This window comes from Ornithorhynchus anatinus, chromosome 4, assembly GCF_004115215.2.
Source record: "Ornithorhynchus anatinus isolate Pmale09 chromosome 4, mOrnAna1.pri.v4, whole genome shotgun sequence".
NCBI classification, from domain to species: domain Eukaryota; kingdom Metazoa; phylum Chordata; class Mammalia; order Monotremata; family Ornithorhynchidae; genus Ornithorhynchus; species Ornithorhynchus anatinus.
This window is the reverse complement of record NC_041731.1, coordinates 79,203,825-79,222,502: the sequence shown is the minus strand read 5'-3', so window position 1 is coordinate 79,222,502 and position 18,678 is coordinate 79,203,825. Positions and strand designations below refer to the sequence as shown.

General features: G+C 45.2%; 1 protein-coding gene across 3 annotated transcripts in view; it reads left to right on the top strand.

Moving 5' to 3' along the window:
- The window catches only part of DENND1B (DENN domain containing 1B), a 302,717-nt gene that overhangs the window by 77,115 nt on the left and 206,924 nt on the right, over positions 1 to 18,678 (top strand). For all 3 annotated transcript variants that reach the window (XM_029062651.2, XM_029062649.2, XM_029062648.2), the window contains exon 3: positions 4,445 to 4,488. In XM_029062651.2, the coding sequence (XP_028918484.1) occupies positions 4,445 to 4,488 (44 nt within the window). The remainder of the gene's footprint in view (positions 1 to 4,444; positions 4,489 to 18,678) is intronic.

Below are 18,678 nucleotides of genomic sequence, written 5' to 3'. Positions count from 1 at the left end.
TACCGAGGTTGCAGGCTTGTGAGATAGGGAGGATAGTGATATCGTCTACAGTTAAGGTAAATAATAATAATTGTGGTATTTGCTAAGCACTTACTGTGCACCAGGCACCGTATTAAGCGCTGGGCTGGTTACAAGCAAATTGGGTTGGACACAGCTCCTGTCCCACATAGGGTTCACTGTATCAATATCCATTTTACAGATGAGGTAACTGAGGCCCAGAGAAGTGTAGTGATTTGCCCAAGGCCACACAGCAGCCAAAAGAAAGTACAATGTCTGCCTGATGCCTGGATTTCGGCCAGGAGTACCCCGCAGCTAAAGCCCCAAAGTAGAGGAAGTGTACTGTGGAGGTGATGGGGGCTGTGGGTTGTTTGTATGAGAACAGTGGAGAGATTAGGGGAGTGAAGGAATTGATTTCATTGGCAATAGTGGAATTGCAAGTGTGGATTAGTCTGTCAAGAGAAAGTAGCTTGGGTCTGGAAACCAAATGGGGCGTGACGACTTTGGGAAATTGAAGGAGGTCGAGAGATTGGAAGTCTGTGTGTGGGAGCGGGACAGTTTTGTGGGGAGAGCATGTTGTGGGAGAGAAGTCTGATGAGGAGACTGGAATTTCAGAGTTGGTGAGGTTAGAAGTTGGACGGTGATTAGAGATGATATGTGTCCAAGCCAAATAAGTTGGCGTAAGATGGAGCAGGAGGATGGCGGAGTCAAAGAGTGAGAGGGAGCAGGCCATGGAGAGGTCGTTGGGAACATTCATGAAGATATATAAGTCCCCGGGGATGTGTCAGGGTGAGGAAAGAGAGAAGGAATGTGAGAAGGTGTTCAAAAGGACCCAGAAAGTTGGGGGTGGAGCTGGGGGCCGGGCAGGAGGGAACGGGGAGTGGAGATTGGTAGATGTTTGTGACTAGTAACTGAAGCGGGTGGTAAATGTGGATTAGATGGGCTTCAAAGAAAGGGTAGGGAAGAGATGGTGGGGTGGACTGATGCCAAAGTGTTGTTGTGGGGCAAGAAAGAAAATGACTCCACCTTCTTTCCCAGTGAGTCTTGGGGAGTGGAAGAAAGTTAAGCCCCTCTAGACTGCGAGCTCGATGTGGGCAGAGAATGTGTCGGTTTGTTCTCGTATTGTCCTCTCTCAAGCGCTTAGTACAGTGCTTTGCACACAGAAAGTGCTCAAGAAATACAACTGAATAATAATTGTGGTATTTGTTAAGCGCTTACTATGTGCCAAGCACTGTAGATACAAGGTAATCAGGTTGGACACAGTCCTTATCACTCGTGGAGCTCACATTCTCGATCCCCGTTTTACAGATGAGGTCACTGAGGCCCAGAGAAGTGAAGTGACTTGCCCAAAGTCATATAGCCATCATGATGGCAGAGCTGGGTTTAGAACCCACGACCTCTGACTCCCAGACCCGTGCTCTGAATGGATGAGAGAGCAGCAGGGAAGACAGTGGGGAAGCAGCGTGGCTCAGTGGAAAGAGCCTGGGCTTCGGAGTCAGAGGTCATGAGTTCGACTCCCAGATCTGCCACTTGTCAGCTGTGTGACCGTGGGCGAGTCACTTCACTTCTCTGTGCCTCAGTTACCTCATCTGTAAAATGGGGATTAAGATTGTGAGCCTCACGTGGGACAACCTGATTACCCTGTATCTACCCCAGCGCTTAGAACAGTGCTCGGCACATAGTAAGCGCTTAACAAATACCAACATTATTATTATCATAAGACCAGTTCCATATAAACCATTCAGGGAAGGTGCTCCTCTGCCTTCCGCTCCCCTTCCTTCCCCTCCTCTCTTGTGTCTGGAGTCTCCTTCCCATTGTAATTCCAGGAGGTAGTGGAGCTAATTATCTTGAGGGACTGGCCTCTTTTCTCCCTCAACGTGTGGGAGGAGTGGAGATTGTGGCTATTAGTAACCAAAGACTTCTAGCCTAGATTTGAGGAGGCTGGAAACTCCCCTCCAAGAAACATGCTGGGTAATTTCGATTGCTTAATTTTTAATTTGATTTAATTATTATTTGTAATTTCTTCCAATTTTCTTTGTGTCCTCCACTTACTATTAGCTGATAATAATAATAATATTAATGATGATGGTGTTTAAGTGCCTACTATATGCCAAGCACTGTTCTAAGAGCTGGGGTAGATACAAGGTAATCAGTTTGTTCCATGTGGGGCTCACAGACTTAATCCCTATTTTCCAGATGAGGTAACTGAGTCACAGAGAAGTTAAGTGGCTTGCCCAAAGTCACACAGCTGATAAGTGGCAGAGCGGGGATTAGAACCCACGTCCTCTGACTCCCAAGCCCGTGCCCTTTCCACTTAGCCACGCTGCTTCTAGAGGAAGAAGCTACTTATACGCATTACACGTTAGCCACTTGTGGGACAGGGACTATGAGTTATGTTTATATTGCATCTTTGACATGCTTAGCACAGTTCCTGGCACCAAGTAAGTGATAAACACCATAATATTGGTAGTAATGATAATAAATGGTAAATTGAATTTGAAATGGGGGACACTGTTTCTGTATTTGCATGGTGAATTGTTGAGAGTCTTTGCTCCATGGATTTGATAATAGTAAGAATAATAATAATAATAATAGTGCTATTTGTTAAGTGCTTACTTTGTGCCAGGCACTGTACTAAGTGCTGGTACAAGTAAATAGGGTTGGATACAGTCTCTGTCCCACATGGAGCTCACAGTCTTAATCCCCATTTTACAGATGAGGTAACTGAGGCACAGAGAAATGAACTGGTAGGCAAGTGATAGATTCGGGATTAGAACCCAGGTCCTTCTTACTCCCAGGCCTGTGTTGTATCTGCTAGGTCATGCCAGACTCTCACCAGAGCTACTCAGAATCAATCAGTGAATCAGTGGTATTTATTGAGCATTTACTGTGTGCAGAGCACTGTACTAAATGCTTGGGATGGTGTTGCATCTCAGCTGAATGCTAGGAGATAGTTTGGATAGCTTTAGACTGGCACGGTGCACTGTAATTTAGAAGAGAATGACTCTCTTTGGGCCAAAGCTTTTAGAGGATTGGGGGACAAAAAGGCAGTTTTAGAAAGCAAATATGACAGTCCAATTTAGGACAGTATGTGTATTTGCCAGGGGTGAACTATCAGCTGCTTTCAGCTTCATTCATTAACTCGTATTTATTAAGCACTTACTGTGAGCAGAGCACTGTATTAAGCATTTGGGAGAGTACAAAACAGCAATACACACATTCCCTACTCGCAACGAGCTTACAGTCTAGAGAGACACACAATATAAAAAATGACAAATATGTACAGAAGTACTGTAGCTGGGGAAAGGGATGAATAAAGGGAGCAAGTCAGGGCGATGCAGAAGGGAGTGGGAGAAGAGGAGAGGAGGGCTTAATCTGGGAAGGCCTTTTGAAAGAAATATGCCTTCAATAAGACTTTGAAGGTGGGGAGAGTAATTGTCAGATTTGAGGAGGGCAGGCGTTCCGGGCCAGAGATAGGACGTGGGCCAGGGGTCAGCAGTGAGATAGATGAGATGGAGGCACAGTGAGAAAGTTAGCATTAGATGAGTGAAGTGTGTGGGCTGGGTTGTAGAAGGAGAGTAGCAAGGTGAGGAAGGAGGGGTCGAGGTGATGGAGTGCTTTAAAGCCAATGATGAGGAGTTTTTGTTTGATGCGGAGGTGGATGGGCAACCACTGGAAGAAGGACTGTTATACGTGTGTGTATGTGTACAATCAAATTCAAAATTCAAAGGATAACCAATGAAAATAATGCCCTTTTGTGTTGGGTACAGGCTGAATGTTGGTATTTTTTACCTTTTTATATTGGCAGTTGTCATCTTGGAATACCAAACCTAGGGAAGCATGAAGTGAATCCCATCACCTTTGGATACATTTTGAATTTGTTTTAAGATTAGATTTTATTTTTATGGTCATAGTTAAATGCCAAGAAGCAGCACGGTCTAGTGGAAAGAACATGGACCTGTCAGACAGATGACCTGGGTTCTGTTCCCAACTCTGCCACTTGCATGCCATGTGACCTTGGGGAAGTCACTTAATTTATCTGTGCCTCAGTTTCCTCATCTATAAAATGGGGATTCCATGCCTTATTCTGTTATCTTGTATCTACAGCGGTGCGTAGTAAAGTGCTTAGCACTAAGCGCTTAACAAATACAATTAGTATTATTATTATTGTCATTATTATGATTGATAATGATTACAATTTAACCTCAAAAAAGACTTCAACAAAACAGACTCATAAATACCAGTGCAGTCATCTATACACAATTTTAAAACTATAGAAAAGCATCTTTTTAGTTATAGAAATTCTTCCCTGATATTGAGGGATCATTTTTTATATTTGCTTGAGAAAGTGAATCTTAGATTGTCCTCTTTTTAATATTAATAAGCTTTGACTGTATGGTTGTGTTCTTCTACCTCTGATTCATGCTGCCTGTCAATTATTTTGCAGATCCTGTGGTATTGTGGAAGTTCCCAGAGGACTTTGGAGACCAGGTTGGAAAACTTTTTACTATTGGGATAATAATTAATGCCAATAATATTTCTTCTCCTGTCTGGTTGTCAAAGAGCAGATGTGAATGGTATAAGGAGTCTTAATCTTCTTATGTGTAGCTAAGTAGGATTTGCTTGGGATGAGACACTGCAGGGCTAGATTTAAATTTTTTTTAACAGGAGCCTTTCAGTCTAGGTTCTTAATCTATTAATATTCATTGTATAATGTACCTTTTGGAATTATTTCCCAAGTGTTTCATAAAAATCAGAGGCAAAGAATTTGCAATTCTTGGAAAATCTTTACCACTTTTCCTATATAACCAGAGTAGAGATGTATTAGGTATCTTTTAAAATGCAATTTTGATGTGAAGAGGTAATAACTGCAGAGCATTTACAAATTTCTGATATATACTAGATGGTTTACATTATTTTTTAAATTAAAACAATGTTTTTTGGGAAAGGATCGCTAGTCAAGCATTAATCATTTCAAAGGTAGAATCAAGTTTATTATAATGAAAAGATTAGACTACCTTATTGTAAGCTCCTTGAGGGCAGGGATTGTGTCCACTACATTGTATTGTACTCTCCCTAGTGTTTGGTACAGTGCTCTACACACATGCAGTATTTAATAAATGCCATTGATTACCTTGTTGATTTGGCTAGATTTAACTTTATCTTCATTCATTGTCGTATTTATTGAGAGTTTACTGTGTGCTGAGCACTGTATTAAGCACTTGGGAGAGTATAATACAACAATAAACAGACACATTCCTTGCCCACAGTGAGCTTACAGTCTAAAGGGGCTGGGAGAGAGGAAGAGCAAAGGGAGCAAGTCAGCTTGTCACAGAAGGGAGTGGAAGAAGAGGAAACGGGGGGCTTAGTCTGGGAAGGCCTCTTGGAAGAGTTCTGCCTCAACAAGGCTTTGAAGGCAGGGAGAGTCATTGTCTGTCAGATTTGAGGAAGGAGGGCATTTCAAGCCAGAGGTAAGACATGGGCAAATGGTTGGCAGCGAGATAGATGAGATTGAGGCACAGTGAGAAAGTTAGCACTAGAGGAGCGTATTGTGGAGTCTAGGTTGTAGAAGAAGAGAAGTGAGATGAGGTAGAGGGGGCAAGGTGATTGAGAGCTTTCAAGTCAATGGTGAGGATTTTTTGTTTCACGCAGAGGTGGATGGGCAGCCACTGGAGTTTCTTGAGGAATGGAGTGACGTGTCCTGAATGTTTCTGTAGAAAAATGATGCTGGCAGCAAAGTGAAGTGTGGACTGGAGTGGGGAGAGACAGCAGGCTGGGAGGTCAGCACGGAGGCTGATGCAGTCTCTTACTGTGTGCAGGGCACTGTACTTTGTGCTGGGGAGAGTACGGAACAGTAGAATTGGTAGACATGTTCCCTGAATACTTGGATCTTGCTGTCTAGAGAGGAAGCTTTTGGGCTAGAGTATACAGTCATTCAATTCAGATAGCTCCGAACAAGTCTATCATCGTTATCAATGATATTGATTGAACGCTTACTATGTGTAGAGCATTGCGCTTGGCCCTTCAGAGAATACAGCAGGGTTGGCAGACACCTTCCCTGCCCACAACGAACTTACAGATGCAAGTTTGGAATTGACTGATACGGATCAAAGGTGTTTAATGGTGGTGTTTTTGGCCAGTGAAGAATTGCATTTTTCAGAGTGGGATAGTTTCTAGGAATAACAGAGTAGATTAAGGCATCCTTCGTGCTGGTCATTTTATGAAATCTCTCCAGTCCACCTAGGAATCTCTATTTGGTCCAAACTCTTCTCTCAACTCTGGAGGTTTGTGCATGTTTGTCAATACCTGAGTAATTGGGGATAGAATATTGTTCGAGATCGTGTTTCGGGAAATAGAATCGGTACAATCTGGATAGCGCAGTAGCTCCAACCAAGTGAAGGTTTGTCATTTTCCAGAAATGCTACTGGACAAGGCCTTAAAGTGTAGAAAACCAGTGAGAGGAGCTAGATGTTTGTCTCGGATCATGATGCAATTCTACACAGGCCTCAGTCAGTGTCGGCTTCTTTTCCAGTCAAACAAAATTTCCACTCCTTAGTTGTGCTCTGCCTCTTTGTAGGGTGGTCTCTTGGTTTGGGGTCCTTGCTTTACTCTAGGAATACATTCATTTGTGCCTGATGACCTAAATGAAGTACACTTTTCAAATGGTAGTCCGAAAAAACTATGTTTGAGGAGCCATTTATTTCAAGTAGCATCCAGTTAGGTACAATGGGGATTAAACTGTGAGCCTCACGTGGGACAACCTGATTACCTTGTATCTACCCCAGTGCTTAGAACAGTGCTTGGCACGTAATAAGCGCTTAACAAATACCATAATTATTATAGTCATGCAGGATAGGATGAGATGATTGTATTAACTTGGTAGCAGTTTGGATTGAGAGGAAAGGGCAGAGTTTAGCTATGTTGTGAAGGTGGGACCGGCAGGATTTAGTTGAATGAGAGAGAGGAGTCAAAGATAATGCCAAGGTCATGGGCTTGTGAGACAGGAGGATGGTGGTGCCATCTGCAGTGATGGGAAAGTCACGGGGAGGACGATGTTTGGGTAGTAAGATAAGGAGTTCTGTTTTAGACATGTTAAGTTGGAGATGACAGAAGGACATCCAAGGAAAGATGTCTGGAGAGAGGGGGTGAGGTCAGGGCTGGATAAGTAGATTTCAACCACATGCCCAGTTGAAGCCATGGGAGTGAATGAGTTCTCCAAAGGAGTGAGTGTAGATGGAGAATTAGAAGGGGACCCAGAACTGAACCTTGAGGGACTCCCACAATTAGGGGGTGGGAGGCAGAGGAGCAGTCAGCAGAGACTGAGAAGGAATCTCATATATGGTAATTAAATGGGTGTCAATTTTTTTTCACAGATGTACATATTCTAATTCATCTGTGAAGGATGAAGAATTTAAAGTAGCAGAATTAGCATTTCGGATTGAAATATAACAAATGCCCTTTGCTCCTCATTCGGTTGCATATGAATTGACTCAATCTTATTCTTGATAATATTATCACGGCATAAATGTATGATCCATTTTTAGTATTTTGAAATCTTGCGGTGATCGTGATGAAGGTCAGGAATAGAATAAACAGAGACATGAATGTGAACAGTGGACGTAAGCTATGCAAATGAAAATGGAGGAGTTGGGTTGATAATGGTTGATAATGCTGAAAGAAAAATGGAAATTGATGTACATATGTGAAGTTTTCCAGGTATATGATTTGAAAGTTTTACCATGGACCCAACGGGGCAGAGGATGACACAATTATTGATGCTTCTGACCTGTTCTGGGCCTCTTTGGGAAAGGAAGATGAATGAAATGTCAGTCAAACCAAGCCTATGTGGAAAAATCTCTGACAGAACTCTTTGAAGAAGGCCCCTACCCTGAGGATATACAGGAGACGTGCCTAACAACTCTTTTATATTGTATTCTCCCAAGCACTTAGTATAATGCTCTGCACACAGTAAGTGTTCAAGAAATACTATTGATTAATTTAATGTGGCACACGGAGCCTGTACAATTTACATAAGGAGAAGCAATGTCGTCTACGGGATGGAGCCACGGGCCTGGGAGTCAGAAGGTCCTGGGTTCTAATCCCTGCTCTACCACTTCATTCAGTCATATTTATTGAGAGAGTACTAAAGCAGAGCACCGTACTAAACGATGGGAAGAGTACAATACAACAATAAAAAGACATATTCCTGCTCACAATGAGCTTATAGTCTAAAGGGGGTGGAGACTGACTTTAATATAAAAAAAATTATAGATATGTCCATAAGTGCTGTGGAGCTGAGAGCGGGGAATAACAAAGGGAACAAGTTGGGGTGATGGGGAAGGGAGTGGGAGAAGAGGAAAGGGGGGCTTAGTCAGGGAAGGCCCCTTGGAAGAGATGTGCTGTCAATAAGGCTTTGAAGGTGGAGAGAGTAATTAATTGTCTGTCATATTTGAGGAGGGAGGGCATTTGCAGGCTAGAGGCACGATGTGGACCAGGGATCACTGATGAGCTAGACGAGATCAAGGTACAGTAAGTAGGTGGACACTTAACTTCTCTGGGCCTCAGTTACCTCATCTGTAAAATGGGATAAAGAGACTGTGACCAACCTGATTAGCATATATCTACTCCCAGTGGTTAGTACAGTAAGAGCTTAACATATACCATTTAAAAAAAAAAGATTCTAGGGACTTTACCAAGTCTTAGCCAACTGGTCTCTCCTTAAGCATATATCCTCAGGCTGAAGAAAAATTGGGTGCAAAGCCTCTGGGTCCAGTTTTAGTATTACTAGGGCTGTTTCTTGCTTCTTGCGGATAACCAGTCTTGGAGCATCAGCTAAAGAGTTCTGAGCACAACTCTCTCTTTTGAAGGTGTCTTAAAATATTTTCCCCGTGATTAAGCCCTCCACGATTAAGTGGGAGGAAAGTGCCCCCCCAAAATGTGCACAATACAAGCATCCTAATGTAGTGTATAAATTCATCTGCTTGTATTCTGTCTGTAGCATCACAGATCTGTGCATATCAGTGCATTTTTGTGTTGGCCTGTCTGATGTAACAGCTTGATTCTAGGATGTGGGCTCTGGAATTCAGATACTGGGGTAGTTAGGATATGCTCATTTACAACCTTGCCTAGAAAGACCATTTGCATGAGGATGTGAGAAATGGAAAATAGCTCCTCTTAATAAGCTTTAGCAAGCTTCTGGCGATTATGGAATTTAGAGAATCTATGAGATAGAACATTTTGATCGATCCTTAAGAGACTTATGCCCCTGGATCTATTGCTGCACTTGGGATAATAAGAAGCATCCTAGCACTTGGCCTGCCAGAGTGTGCCAGGGAAGCACAAGAATGGAGGAGGATCTCATATATTGACAATTGAAATAGTCCCATGTTCTTTGTGGACCCTTTTCTGGAGTGAAGTGAGTTATCTCTCAGAACTCTCGACTTAGAACTTGTTGTGGGCAGGGAATGTGCCATTGATTGTTATATTGTACACTCCCAAGCGCTTAATACAGTGCTCCACACACAGTAAGCGCTCAATAAATACAGTTGACTGACTCAATGTTTCCTGAAAAGGGACTAGGGGTGTGTCTAGATGATAGTGTCTAGATTATAGTGGCTAGAACAGTCTAGTGCTTTGTTCAACTGCGTCAAATCAATCAGTCAGTGATATTTATTAAGCGCTTACTGTGTGCAGAGCACTGTACCAAACACTTGGAAAGTATAATACTACAGAGTTAATAGACATGTTCCCTGCCTAGAGGAAGCTTACAGCCTAGGAGGGAAGACAGACAATAATATAAATAATAATTTATAGATCTGTACATAAGTATAAATGTCCCTGAGTGGTAGATTTTTTTTTCATTATGACACCATTGATCTGCCTGGGGAAGTGTTCAATCAATACTATTGATTTTGTTGATAGAGTGCTACCTTTGGAATCAGTTCATCAATCAATCAGTGATATTTATTGAGCACTTACTGTGCTCAGGGCTCTCTACTAACACAGTTGGAAGAGAACAACACAGCAGTAATACTGACATATTCCCTGCCCACTATAACACTGCAGTAAAACTGACACGTTCCCTGCCCAGAATGAGCTTCCATTCATTCATCACTCGTATTTATTGAGCGCTTCCAGTTTAAAGAAACTTCGGATTGATGCCTGACATCCTGTACATGGTGCCAAATTGGCCCAATCAAAATATTTGTCAGCCCACAAAGCCTTCACCACTTTTTCTACATTCACCAATACCAGTACACGTATTCATTTAATGATAGTGAATGTCAGTTGCCTGAAGAAGCAACATGGCCCGGTGGAAAGAGCACGGACCTGGGAAATCAGAGAACCTGGGTTCTAATCCTGGCTCCATCACTTATCTGCTGGGCGATCGTGGGCAAGTCACTTACCTTCTCTGTGCCTCGGTTGCCTCATCTGTAAAATGGGGATTAAAACTGCTAGGGCTGTGTGGGAAAGGACTGTGTCCAACCCAATTATTTTGTACCTTTTCCAGGTGTTAGTATAGTGCCTGGCACTTAGTAAGTGCTCAACAAATACCATAAAAAAAACACTAGCAGCTCCTTGGATTGTATTTTTAATTTCGATGAAAATTCTTACACACAACCCCAAGCCTTGTGCTTGGTTGTTGGTGCTGTGCTTGAGCGCTATTGAGCATGGTGCCCACTGAATAGAGCAAAATAATGATACTTTTGCATTTCCTGTAGAAGTTCCACAGCTCCCCGCAATTAAATGTATGAAGAATATGCCCAGTGTGGGACTTCTTACCAGGAAGCAGAACTTCCCACACCCTGGATATTTGGATCCAGAGGCAGAAACTCTATGGGCAGGGAACGTTGCCCAACTGTATTGCACTGCACTCTCCCAAATGCATACAGTAAGCGCTCAATAAGTACCACTGATTGATTGATTGATCAGAGTGGTCTGAGGGCAGGTAATGATTACTGACCCTCCATCTGTCCAAGGCACCGTGATTGTGCAGAACGTCTCCTCCAAGAGGCCTTCCCTGACTAAACCATCCTTTCCACTTCTCCCATTCTCTTCTGTGTTGCCCTGACTTGCTCCCTTTATTCATTCCCCTCTCCCAGCCCCTCAGCACTTATGTACGTATCTGCTATTTATTTAAATTAACGTCTCTCTCCCCCTCTAGTCTGTGTAGCTGTTTGTCCGTGGCGAGTGTGTCTTTTTACTGCTACACTGTACTCTCCGAGCACTTAGTACAGTGTTGCACACAGTAAACATTCAATAGTTAGGACTGCATGAATAATAATAATAATGGTATTCCTTAAGCGCTTATTATGTGCCACGGTAAGCGCTGGGGTGGATAGAAGCAAATCGGGTTGGACACAGTCCCTGTCCCATGTGGGGCTCACAGTCTTAATCCCCATTTTACAGATGAGTGAACTGAGGCCCAGAGAAGTGAAGTGACTTGCCCATGGTCAGGCAGCAGACAAGTGGCGGATCTGGTATTAGAACTCACTCATTCATGAATTCTTTCAATAGTATTTTTTGAGCGCTTACTATGTGCAGAGCACTGTACTAAGCGCTTGGAATGTACAAATCGGCAACAGATAGAGACAGTCCCTGCCCATTGACGGGCTTACAGTCTAATCGGGGGAGACAGACAGACAAAAGCAATAGCAACAAATAGAATCAAGGGGATGTATATCCCACTAACAAAATAAATAGGGTAATAAAAATATATACAATTGAGCGGACGAGCACAGTGCTGAGGGGAGGGGAAAGGAGAGCGGGAGGAGCAGGGGGAGAGGGGAAGGAGCAGGAGGAAAGGGAGGGAAAAGGGGGCTTAGCTGAGGGGAGGTGAAGGCGGGGGGTAGAGGGGCAGCAGAGGGAGCAGAGGGAAAAGGGGAAGCTCAGTCTGGGAAGGCCTCTTGGAGGAGGTGAGCTCTACGTAGGGCTTTGAAGAGGGGACGAGAGTTAGTTTGGCCATCACCTTCTGACTCCCAGGCCTGAGCTCCATCCACTGCACCTGAATGAATGAATGAACTGGTGACAGCTCTGCTCTGAGACTGGAAGTGACTCTCTGTCTCTGCAGTGTCCCCCGCCCAGGACGAGGCCTCAGAAGATGAGGGGCAGGTAGCACGGCACAGGGAGAATCAGTGCTCTACACACAGTAAGCGCTCAATAAATACAATGGAATGAATGAATACTCTGGATCCCACTGTTGGCTTGTTTGATAGTACTTGCTAAGCACTTACTATGTGTCAAACCCTGTTTTCAGCACTGGGATAGGTACAATAGCGAAGCAGCATGGTTTAGTGGAAAAAATATGGGCTTGGAAGTCAGAGGACATGGGTTCTAATCCCGGCTCTGCCACTTGCGTGCTGTGTGAGCTTAGACAAGTCACTTGACTTCTCTGTGCCTCGGTTATCTCATATGTAAAATGGGGATTAAAAGTGTGAGCCCCACATGGGCCAACCTGATTACCCTTTATCTACTGCAGCACTTAGAACAGTGCTTGCCACATTGTAAGTGCTTAACAAAGACCATAATTATTATTATTATTATTTACAAGTTTATTGGGTCAGGCACTATCCCTGTCCCATATGGGGCTCACAGTCTAAAGTGGGAGGGAGAACAGGTATTAAATCCCCACTTTACAGTTGAGGAAACTGAGGCACAGAGACGTTAAGTGACTTGCCCCAAGTCCCACAGCTAGCTGTTGGCAGAGCGGTTAGCAGAGCTGGGATGAGAACTCAGGTTCTCTGACTCCCAGGCCCAAACTCTTTCCACTAGGCCATTTTGCTTTCCTGGTCATGGGAACCTTGTACATTCATTCATTCATTCATTCAATTGCATTTATTGAGCCCTTGCTCTGTGCAGAGCACTGGACTAAGCCCTTGGGAGAGTAAAATGTAGGGAAGCCGCATGGCCTAGTGGATACAATATGGGCCTAGGATTCAGAAGGTCATGCGTTCTAATCCTGGCTTCGCCAATTGTCTGCTATGTGACCTTGGGCAAGTCGCTTCACTTCTCTGTGCCTCAGTTCCCTCATCTGTAAAATGGGGATTAAAACTGTGAACACTCTGTGGGATAGGAATTGTGTCCAACCCGATTATCTTGTATCTACCCCAGGACTTAGAACAGTGCCTGGCACATAATAAGTGCTTAACAAATACCACAATTATTATTATAATTATTAGTAAAATAAAACAATAAACAGACATATTCCCTGCCCACAACGAGCTTTCAGTCTAGAAGATTAACCTCGTGATTAAGGGAAGCAGGGAGAAGGCTTGAAGGATCCCACTCCCTGGAGGTGAGATTGGCGAGCCTCAGTGATCGAAGTTAGTCTGTCGACCCCATGGAGCTGGGAAGGAGGCTGGAGTTGAGCCAAGATGTCAGCTTAGGGCCGTGGCTTAGGGCAGATGCATTTCACCTTCCTTAAATTTGTTTTTTAAATGGTATTTGTTAAACACTATTTGTTAAAAACGCTGAGGTAAGTACAAGTTTATCGGATTGGACACAATACCTGTCCGACAAGGGGCTCACTGTCTAAGTTGGAAGGAGAAGAATTCAACCCCCATTTTACAGATGAGGTAACCGAGGCATAGTTAAAAGTTAAACAGCTTACCCAGGGTCACACAGCAGGTAAGTGGTGGGTGTGATTAAAATCCAGTTCCTGTGACTTCCAGGCCCATGCTCGTTCCACTAGGCCACGCTGCTCGTCAGTGAGTTATGGGACCAGACATTTCTGGGCTCGAAGCCCAGGGAGGGCAAGTCGGGGGCTGACAGGAGGACTGTGTCGAATCCATCCAGCCTGGTGAGTGTTCTGGTGACAAGGCAAGTCCCTGGGCGGTACCCCGCAGGGCTAGCCAACCGAGCTGCCATTCTGCTCCCGTGGCTGAGGTCGCCCCCATCTTTGGTTGCTGGCCAAGCGGCACTGACGGTCTCGGCTCAGCTGGCCCATCCTGTGTTGGTGCCTCCGTGGGGGCCATTTGTCTGAGGAGCAGCAGGAAATGTCAACCGTGTCGTATCGGCAGAGGGGAAATGCCCTTGCCTCTTTCGCTTTCTTCTCTCCTCCCTCTTTTTTTTTATTTTCCTCATTCTCCAGTTTCTCTCTCCCTTTCTACCCGTGTTCTCGTCTAATACAAACTCTATACTTCCGTATTCCCAAAGCCTTTATCTTGCACTGGCCCCTCTAATGTCCCACCCTTTTCTACCCCAGCTCATATCGGGAAGGAACGTGGCCTAGTGGATAGAGCCTGGGCCTTGGAGTCAGAAGGACTTGGGTCCTAATGCCGGCTCTCCTACTCATCTGCTGCGTGACCTTGGGCAAGTCACTTTATTTCTCTGGGCCTCAGTTACCTCATCTGTAAATTGAGAATTAAGACTGTGAGTCCCACGCGGGACAGGGACTATGTCCAACCTGATTAGCTTGTGTCTACCCCAGTGCTTATACCAGTGCTTGACACACAGTAAGTGCTTAACAAATATGATTGTTATTATTATCTATAAAGTGTCAAGGTTGAGGGACTAGAGATCTCTGTTTGACATTGGTGAGTTTCAGACCCCACCCGTCCTCATGTCCTCTGTCCTGGGGGACCCCGTTCATATCATCATCGTAATAATTGGGGTATTTGTTGAGCACTTTCTATATGATAAGCACTGTGTTGAGCAATGGGATGGATACAAGATAATTCATTCAATAGTATTTATTGAGCGCTTACTATGTGCAGAGCACTGTACTAAGCGCTTGGGATGAACAAGTTGGCAACAGATAGAGACAGTCCCTGCCGTTTGACGGGCTTACAGTCTAATCGGGGGAGACGGACAGACAAGAACGATGGCACTAAACAGCGTCAAGGGGAAGAACATCTCGTCAAAACAATGGCAACTAAATAGAATCAAGGCGATGTACAATTCATTAACAAAATAAATAGGGTAACGAAAATATATACAGTTGAGCGGACGAGTACAGTGCTGTGGGGATGGGAAGGGAGAGGTGGAGGAGCAGAGGGAAAAGGGGAAAATGAGGCTTTAGCTGCGGAGAGGTAAAGGGGGGATGGCAGAGGGAGTAGAGGGGGAAGAGGAGCTCAGTCTGGGAAGGCCTCTTGGAGGAGGTGATTTTTAAGTAAGGTTTTGAAGAGGGAAAGAGAATCAGTTTGGCGGAGGTGAGGAGGGAGGGCGTTCCGGGACCGCGGGAGGACGTGACCCGGGGGTCGACGGCGGGATAGGCGAGACCGAGGGACGGCGAGGAGGTGGGCGGCGGAGGAGCGGAGCGTGCGGGGTGGGCGGTAGAAAGAGAGAAGGGAGGAGAGGTAGGAAGGGGCAAGGTGATGGAGAGCCTCGAAGCCTAGAGTGAGGAGTTTTTGTTTGGAGCGGAGGTCGATAGGCAACCACTGGAGTTGTTTAAGAAGGGGAGTGACATGCCCGGATCGTTTCTGCGGGAAGATGAGCCGGGCAGCGGAGTGAAGAATAGACCGGAGCGGGGCGAGAGAGGAGGAAGGGAGGTCAGAGAGAAGGCTGACACAGTAGTCTAGCCGGGATATAATGAGAGCCCGTAATAGTAAAGTAGCCGTTTGGGTGGAGAGGAAAGGGCGGATCTTGGCGATATTGTAGAGGTGAAACCGGCAGGTCTCGGTAACGGATAGGATGTGTGGGGTGAACGAGAGGGACGAGTCAAGGATGACACCGAGATTGCGGGCCTGCGGGACGTGAAGGATGGTCGTGCCATCCACGGTGATGGAGAAGTCTGGGAGCGGACCGGGCTTGGGAGGGAAGATGAGGAGCTCAGTCTCGCTCATGTTGAGTTTTAGGTGGCGGGCCGACATCCAGGTGGAGACGTCCCGGAGGCGGGAGGAGATGCGAGCCTGAAGGGAGGGGGAGAGGACAGGGGCGGAGATGTAGATCTGCGTGTCATCTGCGTAGAGATGGTAGTCAAAGCCGTGAGAGCGGATGAGTTCACCGAGGGAGTGAGTGTAAATGGAGAACAGAAGAGGGCCGAGAACTGACCCTTGAGGAACTCCAACAGTTAAAGGATGGGAGGGGGAGGAGGCTCCAGCGTAGGAGACCGAGAATGATCGGCCAGAGAGGTAAGAGGAGAACCAGGAGAGGACAGAGTCCGTGAAGCCGAGGTGAGATAAGGTATGGAGGAGTAGGGGATGGTCGACAGTGTCAAAGGCAGCAGAGAGGTCAAGGAGGATCAGAATGGAGTAGGAGCCATTGGATTTGGCAAGAAGGAGGTCACGGGTGACCTTAGAGAGAGCAGTCTCGGTAGAGTGGAGGGGACGGAAGCCAGATTGGAGGGGGTCTAGGAGAGAATGGGGTCTAGGAAAGATAATCAGGTTCCACATGGGGTGCACGTTCTAAGTAGGAGGGAGACCAGGTATTGAATCCCCATTTTGCAGATGAGGGAACAGAGACACCGAGAAGTGATGTGACTTGCCCAAGATCACACAGCAGGTAAGCGGGGGAGCCAGGATTAGAACCCAGATCTTCTGATTCCCATGTTTGTGTCCTATCCATGAGGCCACACTGCTTGATGTAGTTTCCTGCTCGCCATTTTCCCCTATGGAGGCAGTATCTGCTTGTCTGGAAATGACCTCAGACCTTGAGAATAGTTTCTTTCGATCTGGGAGAGCTGTACCTTAGGTTCAGGGAAAGAAGACCTAATTGTCCCTCTCCGCAGAGCACCTCCATACCATTAAAAACCACCAGCTGGACAGCCATTAGCTGCCTGTTTTTCCTGGAGTGTTCATATGTATCCAGAGGGGCTGAGCGGGTGGGATAAGAAGGTCCTTAGCAGGATCAAGGGCAGTGGGAATGGGGAGGGTTTCTGGCTTGGAGTTACTCGCTGGTAATAGTGTGATCAGAGGGGTTTTCCTGGAGCTTTAATTTTTTAAAACTGAATCCTTGAGGAGTACTTAACACAGTCATTTGCTGTGGCTACTAGGTCAGGGTCTTCTGGACAGCACCAAGACTGTGAAAGCCCTTAATTAATCAATCAATGAGTGGTATTTATCGAGCAACTTACTGTGTGCAGAACACTGTACCAACCGCTTGGGTGAGTCCAATATAACAGAGTTGGTAGCCACGTTCCCTGCCCACAGTGAGCTTAGAGTCTAGAGGCAGAAATGTAGAAATCTTTATGTAGGCCTCAGGGATTGGATTTCACATGAGGGAGAATCTGGCTGATCAAATATGTATAGCTTTCTGATTTCCAATGAGAAGCAGCGTGACTCAGTGGAAAGAGCCCGGGCTTGGGAGTCAGAGGTCGTGTGTTCTAATCCTGGCTCTGCCACTTGAGAAGCAGCGTGGCTCAGTGGAAAGAGCACGGGCTTTGGAGTCAGAGTTCATGGGTTCGAATCCCGGCTCGGCCACTTGTCAGCTGAGTGACTTTGGGCAAGTCACTTAACTTCTCTGTGCCTCAATTACCTCATCTGTAAAATGGGGATTAAGACTGTGAGCCCCACGTGGGACAACCTGATTCCCCTGTGTCTACCCCAGTGCTTAGAACAGTGCTCGGCACATAGTAAGCGCTTAACAAATACCAACTTGTCAGCTGTGTGACTATGGGCAAGTCACTTAACTTCTCTGTGCCTCGGTTACGTCATCTGTAAAATGGGAATTAAGATTGTGAGCCCCATGTGGAACAACCTGATTACCTTGTATGCCCCCAGTGCTTAGAACAGTGCTTGACACATAGTAAGCGCTTAACAAATGCCATCATTATTATTATTGTGGCTACTGTACCCTCCCAAGCGCTTAATGTGCTGCTCTGTGCACAGTTAATGCTCAGTAAATACCACTGATTGGTTAGCAGGCAACAGGATCAATTCCAGATCTAAGACTATTGAAGCATTTCCATTTAATCATCCTAGGATTGATTGTACTTCTCATACCATATTCTCTTAACACTCATTTAATTAACTGGGAAATAGAAGTGTTGGACTTGAGAGGAAGTTAAAGTTAGATGGTGCCATCTACCTTTAATATCTATGTATATAGCTATAAAGATATGTATATGCAAATATACATATACACACCATATCAAGGACATTTTATTCTCCCCACCCTCAACCTCACATCATTTAAGTACATATCTTTAAATTGTATATTAATAATAATGATGATGATAATAATTATGGTATTTAAGTGTTTACTGTGTGCCAGTCACTCTACTAAGTGCTGGGGTGGTTACAAGCAAATTTGGTTGGATACAGACCCTGCCCTACATGGGGTTCACCGTCTCAATCCCTATTTTACGGATGAGGTAACCGAGGCATGGGGAAATGAAGTGATTTGTCCGAGATAGCACAGCAGACGTATGGTGGAGCTGGGATTAGAATCCATGACCTCCTTTCTGACTGCTAGGCCTGTGCTCTATCCACTACACCATATTATAAATTGCTTACTTGTTTTATTGTCTCTCTCCCCCTCTAGCCTGTAAGCTCACTGTGGGCAGGGAATGGGTCTGCTTAATTCTCTTGTATTGGACTCTCCCAAGCACATGGTACAATGCTCTGCTCGTAGTAAACACTCGGTAAATACTATTGATTGATTATAATGTTGGCGGGGGGGGGGGTGAGGGGAACACAGAAGTCATCATCAGATAAAGATGCAGGAAAGCAACAGCGAATTAAAACGATCATTATTCCCAGAAAAAGTTTCTGTCACTCTTTTGAAGATCTAGAGATCTGACAT